The 10,433-nt window shown below is 37.2% G+C and overlaps 1 protein-coding gene across 1 annotated transcript; it reads left to right on the top strand.

Moving 5' to 3' along the window:
• Window positions 1-2,712: 2,712 nt before the first annotated feature.
• LOC310650061 (olfactory receptor 13H1-like) lies at window positions 2,713-3,660 on the top strand (the record flags this gene model as incomplete). Its single annotated transcript, XM_083378898.1, has 1 exon — window positions 2,713-3,660. One exon carries the CDS (start codon window positions 2,713-2,715, stop codon window positions 3,658-3,660), a length of 948 nt encoding a protein of 315 aa, XP_083235024.1.
• Between the last annotated feature and the right edge of the window lie 6,773 nt (window positions 3,661-10,433).

The raw sequence follows: 10,433 nt of genomic DNA, 5'->3' as shown, positions 1-10,433 counted from the left end.
TAGTTTGGGCCAACCTGGTGAGGCCAGCCAGAGTGTTTTGATTCCCCTTGACACTGGAGAACAAAGGGACATGGGTCTACCCAGCCCATTGGGTAAGCTGGTAGACCACAAGGTGATGGGAACTCCAAGACATTCCTCTAGGCCACACAAGTCTCCTGCATACCTCACAGATTACATTGTAAAATAAAGTGATCTATAGTGTTGTAAAACTTGTACCACTAACTACAGAAACTTGTGCATTGTGAAACTGCCATTACTGCAGTGTAAGTCTGTTCATTAGACACTGTTTAATCTCATTGTAGCCACAGTGAATTTCTTATTTCTTATTTTTATTATTATCACTACAGTTGTATGTGAGTTGATTAATAAGTCTTGACAGCTGCCAAGATTAAATTGTGGTTGTCATAGTCTGAACTAAGGGGGGAGGGGTGTTATGTATTGGGCTTGTGATGTTACACCATGTGCATTGCTGGAGCAGCTACAGCTCTCCAGGAACCCCAACAAGCTGTCTCAGGTCCTTTAATTGGTTAGCCCCAGGAAGCAAGAGTGGGTTCAAACCTATTGGCTGCCACCTAGGGGCTAGACTATATATTGTGGCTGGTTGCAGCCCAAGTTCCAGTACAGTTCTAGCAAGAATAAAGCATGTGTTATCTTGTACTCAGCCTCGTGTCTTCCTTCCAGCACCCAAGAGCCCACAACTTAACATCTTCCTTATCTCTCTCTCTTAACTTTTAATTTTCATGGAATGATGGTCCATCAAAATGGTATTATGTTCTCTTGTCCATTTAAAATCTATATTAGCTGTAAATTCTTTTCACTCTTCCACCAAATTGCTTTAATGTAGATTTAATTAGCCAAGTGTCATTCAATGGCATCCATCTAAGATTTTGTGCTTGGGGTTGTCTTTTATGGATCCTTGCACTATACTCAACGTTGGCTGATAGTTTGCCCTTGGATTTTGCTATTTTTTTCTGAAGAAATAGCTCTGTGGATGACAGACAGTCAATCTCTTGCCTTCCTCCTTGGCCAGGAAAGCTCCATTCAATAAGGTATAAAGACTGGCTACCAGCATTATTGCCTCCTCTGCTATTCGAAATAGGTGTGTTACTCTGACAATGTTCTACCTGGAAGCTTCTCACATGCACATTTATCTCCGTGGATATATCTCTATGTCCACACACATTGTGTGTCATTTTTTAAACAAGTATATCACCAATTAAAATTGTATATATGTTTTCAGCTGTTGAAAAGTAAGAATTATATCATCATTATGTTAATAACACACACACACACACACACATATAATAAAACCATGCTTGGTCTATGATAATGTGTTGCTCCATGTAATCACAAAATCTATTTTCCATTTTCAAGTATATTCTATGAACTCATGTAAAATATTTTTTTCTCAATTTCATATATATACATTCAGCGCAACTCACTATTTCAAAGTTTTAGAGGTGACATAACTTTAATAGCTAATGAGGCATTGGGGAATATGCCTAAAGAGAACAAAGTATGTGATTATATTTTCGTATATACAACCAGTGTGATTTGACTGATTATAAAACAAGTATATTTAAAATGAAAGAAGAGTTGCTTTCGACTGATTTATGAACAGAATCTGATCCTTCCTTAATAGTCATTAAAAGAATTTTCAGTGTTAATTTTTCTAGCAAAACATAAAGTAATCCTTCAAGTTCCAGTTACTAAGAGGTATCTAAAATATTTTGTGTTCACTTAAACACTTATTTTGGCATAATTAAAATATGTTTCTTATTGAAAAAATAGATATATATATTAACGTTTCATTATTAAATAAGAAAACTTGGTAGAACATAGAATCCAGTATCAGCCATCTACATTCGAAGAAATTAATGCATTTATTTTTGTTATAAATTCCATCACATTATTTGCAGTAATGCTAAATTTGTTTTTATAATTTACAATAATGTATGTCGTATAGAGCAAAATCAGAATATTGCTGACTCCACAATCATAAAATTATAATGCTAACATTCTTAAATTGCTATTATATCTTACATAAGAAAGTGGCATTAGAAGAAACTGACTTTCTCAAGTTATTCAATACATGAACAATTTTAATTAGCAATGCATATTTCTTTCATAAAATGGCTTAATTTACAAAAGATATAGAAATAAGTGAAATCATATGCATATAGAATATTTATTTGAAAAGAAGGCAAAATATCCATTTCTGAAATTCTGAATAGGACTGCTGTTTCTTTTTTTATTGCTAGGAAACTACATCTTACAACATTTTTCTTTAAGTATCTCAAAGAGAATTTTAAAGATTTATAAAAGTTTGTTGTTTTAATATTTCCCTACTAATTTCTTCAAAATTAAAGATTCCTTGTTTCTGAATAAATATTTAGTGGAGATTCTAAAAAGAAATTAATCCCATGTCAAATTTAATAACTTATGACAACCTTCTAGGTAGCCGGTATAGAAAGTGAATATTAATTTTAGTTTCCTTTCCTATAAAATAGAATATTCTGATATTCTGACTTAGCTGGAAATTGACAATATTCCCTGTTTCTTAATCATTTATTGAAAAAAATAATTCACACACATAGGCAAGGATCACTTTAGATATTAAACATTCAAAGGTTGATTATATCTTTTGATATATTGCAAATGCAAAAGATATATTTATGTTTTTTTCTTCTTCTCTTATCCAGATCAACCCTAATGCAGGAAGTAAGAGAAAATGACACTGTGGTGACTGAATTTATTCTCATAGGTTGGTCCAGTAGACCCAGGTCAAGGATGATTTTAATACAAGTTTATATTGTTTCCTATTTTGCAGCAATTGTTGGAAATGGCCTCATTGTCTTAGTAGTCATATGTGATCCACAGCTCCACAATCCCATGTACTTTTTCCTATGTAACCTCTCTTTTATTGACCTTGGATTCACAACATCTACAATCCCACAGTCAATTGCCAATTGCTTAGTGGAAAGGCCTGTGATGTCTTCTGCTAGATGCTTTACCCAAATGTATGCTATTCTCTTATTTGGGACAACAGAATGCTTCTTCCTGGCTGTCATGGCTTATGACCGTCTCATTGCCATCTCCAGACCATTGCACTATACTTTCATCATGAGCAGGACAGTTTGCATTTTCTTGGCTGCTGTTTCATGGTTTATAGCCTTTACACTTACAGTAGTCCCTTGCCTTGCAAAGCCAGCGAGATTTTGTGGAAACAATGAAATTGACCATATAGGTTGTGAATTTAAATCGATGTTTAACCTCATTTGCACAGATACCTCTTTGAGCCAAATAAGCATATACTTTAGTAGCATTCTGACACTCCTGCTTCCCCTTGGTTTTATACTTTTTTCCTATGTGCGCATTCTTCAGGCAATCTTAAGGATGTCATCAGAAGGAGGCAGAATGAAGGCTTTTTCAACATGTGGTTCCCACTTGTCTGTAGTGATTATGTATTATGGTGTTTACATATTTATCTATCTTCTTCCTCCAAACAAGGAGATGCATGAGATTGAAAAAACACTATCTGTATTTAATAATGTGCTAACTCCTGTCTTTAATCCTTTAGTGTATACCCTCCGAAATCAAGAGGTTCTGGGGGCACTAGGAAGAATAGTAGTGAAGAACAAGCTTGGCATGCAACGTTGAATATCAGTATAACTCTTTTAGCCTGTTGGTTTTCTTTGTAATTTTGAACAGTTATTCCCTGATATATCTGGTTTTTTTTTATTGAAAAATTTTACAGTACATTTTTGAATACAAAACCCCTCCCCTCCCCCTCCCCTCTCCCCAAACCTCCCCAACTCTCCCCTACCCTCCCCGACTTCCCAGAGCTAAATACAGGGTATAAAAATACAAACAAACATAATCTAAAATATGCAAACAACAATAAGATATTAAATTCTATCGCACTTTAACTCTTAATAGAATAACTACAAGCTAATTATACATCATATAAATCCGCTACTTATTCAAATGCTAAGTGAAACTTTTTAGTCCCATATTTATTCTGAATATAATCTATCCATCTCTTCCACTCCACAGTATATCTCTGTTGCGATTGATCTTTCAAATACGCTGAAATCTTTGCCATCTCCGCCAAGTTGGAAACTTTTAAAGTCCATTCTTCTATAGTCGGCAGTTCTTCCTTCTTCCAATATTGTGCTACTAAAAGTCTCGCTGCCGTAATTAAATTCAACATCAATTTAATATCTACAACGGTGGTATCTGTGATAATACCCTATAAAAACAATTGCAGAGAAAACTTTATCCTTTTCTTGAATATCTTTTCCATATTCCACCAAATTTTAATCCAAAAAGCTTTAACCTTTTTACAAGTCCACCATATATGAAAATACGTTGCATCCTCACAACCACACCTCCAACATTTGGGCTGGCAGTTCGGATACATACTTGCTAATTTTTTAGGATCTAAATGCCACCTATAAAACATTTTGTAAAAGTTCTCTCTTAAATTTTGGGCCTGAGTACATTTTACATTTCTCACCCAAATCTTTTCCCAAGTGTCCATTGTAATAACTTCTTGAAAATTCTGAGCCCACTTTATCATGCAGTCTTTGACAAGTTCCATCTCTGAATCAATTTCTATCAATGCCAGATATATCCTTTTTATATGTCATTCCCTGATATATCTGTTGTTCATTTTCTGTTGAAACTGTGAAATCTTTTCACTTCACTAACTGAAGCTGCTTGTGATTATTGCTAGTGCTTTCCTTGGCATCGTCACCAAATGCTGCAAGCTGGTGAATAGCATACTGGATTTATAACACTTTATGAATAATCCTTGAGAATATAAAATATTTTGAATTGAATACATGTTCAGGTACCGTGCTTCAGAGAAAGAAATCATTATTATATTATATTGTACAATTTTATTAGTAATTAAAAATAAGATTATTATTTTTTTAATCCCATTTATATCCCGCCCTTCTCCGAAGACTCAGGGCGGCTTACAATCTAAGTACAAATCAAATGTGCTTAGCAATAGCCTTCATTCTATGTATATGCCTGCTGATTAGGGCTTTCGCCCACCCCCAAGCAGCATTATTACAAAGTCAGCTTATTGCCGCCAACAATCTGGGTCCTTTACACAGCAAAGTATAGATTTTCAGCATAAAGCAGTAGCTAAGAATCCACCCTATATATTTAAAAGAAGATAGAGACTAGCACAATCACGTGCCAATATTCTTTGACTGAAGCAGCTATAAAATTTAGAAAAAAAGCAATATACACATAAAGACAAACACACACAAACATACATATAAACACACTGGGGAGAGAGGTAGAAAAAGATGAGGCAAATAGGATTTTAATATTAATTTCCAAGAGAAAATGCAATGTTAATGTGCATTATAGTCATAGAAAGCTGATTAAAGGGGTACACTTGTAGCAAACAACCTTAGTTTAGGAATCATCTACAGCAGGGGTGTCAAACTCAATTTCATTGAGGGCCGCATCAGCATTGCGGTTGCCCTCAGGGGGCCGGGTGGGTATGGCCAGGGTGGGCATGGCCTACTGGGTGGGCATGGCTAAAGTGTGTATGGCCTACTGAGTGGGCGTGGCCAGCTCCACATCATTCACATCAAGGGTGCCTATGGGGGCCTGGGCAGGAGTGGGACAGACCTGAGAGTCTCTGGCAGGAGGAGGGTCTCTGGGCCAGGGCCAAGGCAGTGGGGGCCGTTCCCTCACTGTTTCCAGGATGGCTTTGTGAGCCACATGAAACCACTTCGCGGGCCGGATTTGGCCCCCGGGCCTTGTGTTTGACACGTCTGATCTACAGCATACAGTGTAATGACTACAATAGCCATTACGTAGGATAAACAGGAAGATTAGCAGAAGGCATTCATGAACATCAACAAGCAGTCAGAAGATATGATGAGAAATCTTTAATTTCACAACTTATGGACAGACTTAATCACAGTTCCAAATGGTAAAGTGTGACTATCCTAGACCAAGCCAAGTCTAAAAATTCTACCGAATTTCTACAACCGTGGAATTCTGACAAATTAGACATCAATAGAAAGGTATAAACAATATGTACATACTGCACAAAACTGGTAATTGACTGTAGAGATAGAGGTCATATAAAGGTTGCGTAGGGACCATGTGTAGCAAACTGCCATGCTTTCAGTACCTGTTTACCTCATGTCTATGAGCTCACCCTAATTAGCACCACCAGGCACTGCCAGGAACCATCAAGATATGTGAGACTCTACCCTGGCTGGGATGTTCTTAAAGACTGATAAGAAGAATACACCAGTAAGGATGCTGTTGCTTTATGCTTTTTGCTACTTGTTAAAACTGTATAAAAGTAATAAACTCTGCATAAGCGGAAAGACATTTTTGGACACCCTACTATAACTGGTTTTTGAATCCATCATCTGGTGCCCGAACAGGGACAACCCTCTGGGGGAAGCAACAGCCACCATACTTACTTTTGTCTGGAATAGACCCCAAGGTGCACCTTCGTCCTCTGGGACCCCTCAGAGGTAAGTATGGGTTGCAATCTATCTCAACAACAGCAACAGCATGTACAGGAACTTCGATTCCTGTTACAAAAGTCAGGGCTTACAGCCCCTGAGGCAGACATAAGGAAGCTGGTTGGAGAGATAGGGAAACATTGTCCCTGGTATCCGGAATGTGGGACACTCCGTTTAAAGGACTGGGCAAAGATAGGGCATACTTCACATCTTGAACCCCGGGCTCCAGTTCAGATATTACATCTACAGTTTCAATGCCGTCAAGCAGTGGAAAAATTTGGCTCTGATGCTTTGGCAGGACAAAAATTGACCACAAAACCTCCACCTGATTACGATCAAATAAAAAAATTTCCCTCCGAAATCATCAATTGAACCTTCAGCTCCTCATGAAGAGGTTATTTTTTCTGCTTCTTCACGGCCATTGTATATCCCCATGAGGAAAATTTTAGAGGAACAATTAGCAAAAGTGGGGGGAATGTAGAAGAAATTGCTGATATGTTGTCTGTTTGTCCAGTACACGCTACGGGACAAGTAGATCAGAATGGAGCTCAAATAGTAGAATATTGTCCTCTGTTGTATGCAATTTTAATGGAACTGAGAAAAGGTATTAGAGATATGGGGTTGGGTAGTACCTATGTGCAGGGAATGCTGGAAGCCACTATGAGAAATCATATTTTGGTACCTGAAGATTGGAAAACTACCTTTCGCATGTTGCTTACTCCAGCACAATATGTGGCTTGGGACAGTGAATTTAAACACCAATGTGCTGTGTGTGCTCTTCAATGGGGGGGGGATCTTCATTCCTGATCAATTGTACGGGTCTGGTCCCTTTGCTCCAGTTGATGCTCAGATTGTTTTACCAGCTGCCACTTTACAGTTTTCTTCTGAATGCACTTACCGAGCATTTGGAAAAGTGCCTGTTTCTGGCAAGCCTCACCAAGCCTTCTCTAACATCAGGCAAAAGGCTACTGAGCCATATCCTGATTTTATTAACAGATTACAGGATGCTTTACGGCGGCAGATAGACAATCCTGAAGCTCAGCAGGAGTTGTTGATGAAGTTGGCAAAGGACAATGCCACTTCTGAATGTTGAAGGGCAATTATCGGTCTTGGGAACAATCCTGATTTGGCAGAAATGATTAAAGCATGTCAAGATATAGGAACAGCCTCTTATCAAACTAATTTATTGGTGGCTGCTTTATCGCAAGGCAGCAAGCCTCAAGGAAAGTATTATAACTGTGGAAAACCTGGTCATTTTAAAAGGGAATGTCAAAATCCAGGTCAGCGGGGCACGTCTGCAGCATCTCACAGCCCTTTCTATCAGAGGTTGAAACCAAAAGCAAAATGCCCAAAGTGTCAGAAGGGTTATTATTGGGCAAGAGAGTGTCAGCTGGGAAATGGCCGATCGGGCTGGTCTCTGGCCCCGGTCCAAACACAGACAACAAACCAACAATAGAAAATACTCCTGCAGCTACTAGAGGTAGTGCCGGCATTGATTTGATATTGCAGGAGGAAGTGAAATTTAAATATCCTGGGGAGGTTTAAGTAGTTAATTATCAGGGCCTCAATTATCAGTCCCCCTACCAAAAAAATTATGTAGGGCTTATCCTTGTGGGGTCAAGCATGGGTAAAAAGGGGATTTTTGTTATTCCTGGAGTGATAGATTCAGACTATACTGGCATTATTTATGTTCAATTGTGGACCAATTTGCCCCAAATTTTGCACATTTACACTAGTCCTGCTCAACTCCAGCATTTGCCTTATTTTGTCCTGGCAGGGGGAGAGCCAAAGGACAGAGGGGAAGGAAGCCGGTTCTACTAACTCAGCCACTTCCGTCATAGCTACTGTAACTACCCTGATCACATTTCAATGGCCCTGTCAGATCATTGTGCTGCAAGGTAAACCCTTTGAAGGAATTTTGGACACTGGAGTGGATGTTTCAGTGATCTCTGCCAAGCAGTGGCCTGTCACCTGGCCAACTGAGCCTTAATGGGAAGTTGTTGTTTTATCCCACTATATCCAATTTCCAAATTCCAGTTCTATGGTAGATGGACTATAAATCCTTTAGCCTTATTGTAGATTAGTATGACCTATCATATTTCAGACTAATTAATGTTTGCATTAATTAGAGATAAAAGGAGAATTTTCTTTAATTGAGAAGAACCATATCACTTAAATATAACTGCCTTCTTCTAAATATAAATCCAGGTTTCTATAGAGCAAAGCAAAGAAATAATAAGAATTGTAATCTTCATATTTATTCAGTGATTTCATCGTAGAAGAGGATAGTTTTTTAATTTATTTTTATGATTGTTTATTCCAGTCAAATGTCTTCTCAATTATTAAATTGGAGACCCCTAAGTAGATAAGAATGAAGGATTCAATTCTTTGGTCAAATACAAAGTGAGTTAAATTATTATTTTTAAATGTCAAAAATTTCCTTCCTTCCTTCCTTCCTTCCTTCCTTCCTTCCTTCCTTCCTTCCTTCCTTCCTTCCTTCCTTCCTTCCTTCCTCCCACTGAAAGTGTTTCATTGTCTTCAATTATACCATTTTAATTCCTTCTTTATATGTTTCTCTCTGTCTTCATATTTATTTATTTTTCTGTTAGTTTTTAAAATAGTATTTCCTAGTACATAATTTAATGTGAATTTTCTTAAAATGAAAGATTGCATTTAAATATTAACTAAATGTTGAAGAAAGGGGGGGATTAAAGGTAATAAAACATGAATGGAAGCTTCACTGTGAATCTCTTTATACATATTTTCTGGTGTGTGAATCTTTCACTGTTTCTAATTATTATCAGGGAAAAGTTACCAAGTATATAAAAAGGTTTCTGAAAGATTAATGAAGGATCAATATCTCCCTACTAATTGCAGGAACAATTTCTTCAGATGTAGTGATGTCTTGTTTCTGGCAACAGGTGGAGATTTAAAAAAACAGAATATTATTCCCATGCCATTGTTAACAATTTCTCACCTCCATCTACTTAACCAGTATAGAAAGAGAATATTAATTTTCATTTCCTTTTTCCTGAAAATGAATCTTCTGATGACACTTATCTGGAAACTGATAATGTTTCTTGATTGCTTTCTGATCATTTATTGCAACCATATTTCAAGCACATAGACAAGGGTTACTTCAGTGATTAAATTATATCCAAAAGCTGATTATATCAAAAGAACACTCAGGTGCATTTGCAAATGCTGAGACCCCATAACTGGAAGATGGATCTTCTTTTGGATAAATATACTAATTTCTGAAAGTTATTACAAGGTTTTCTGCATTGAAGAAGCTCCTGCTTGAGCAGGGGCTGGACTAGAAGACCTCCAAGGCCCCTTGCAGATTCTATTCTATTCTATTCTATTCTATTCTATTCTATTCTATTCTATTCTATTCTATTCTATTCTATTCTATTCTATTCTATTCTATTCTATTCTAGTATTTGTTAGTTCTCTGCAGAGTGATTGTTTTAGACAGAAGAATTAAATCAAAGAGTAGAGAGCCATGCAGTCAAAGTTATGTTTTGTCTCCACGAGTTTTCCAATAAGTATTTATAGAATGATGATGATGCCAAAATTATCTGGGCTTATTTAAAGATTTCCAGATATATTTGGGTCATTTTTTCCTCTTCTTTCCAGATCAACCCTAATGCAGGAAGTAGGGGAAAATGAAACTGAAGTGACTGAATTTATCCTCATTGGTTGGTCTGGTAGACCCAGATCAAGAGAGTCATGCAGTCAAAGTTATGTTTTATCTCCACGACTAGATGTTCTGTGCAAATGTATGCTATTCTCTTATTTGGGACAACAGAATGCTTCCTTCTGGTGGTCATGGCTTATGACCATTTCATAGCCATCTCCAGACCATTGCACTATACTTTCATCATGAGCAGTACAGTTTGCATTGTGTTGGCTGCTGTT

Source organism: Vipera ursinii (assembly GCF_947247035.1).
Source record: "Vipera ursinii genome assembly, chromosome: Z".
NCBI classification, from domain to species: domain Eukaryota; kingdom Metazoa; phylum Chordata; class Lepidosauria; order Squamata; family Viperidae; genus Vipera; species Vipera ursinii.
This window is presented reverse-complemented; position numbering and strand designations above follow the sequence as displayed.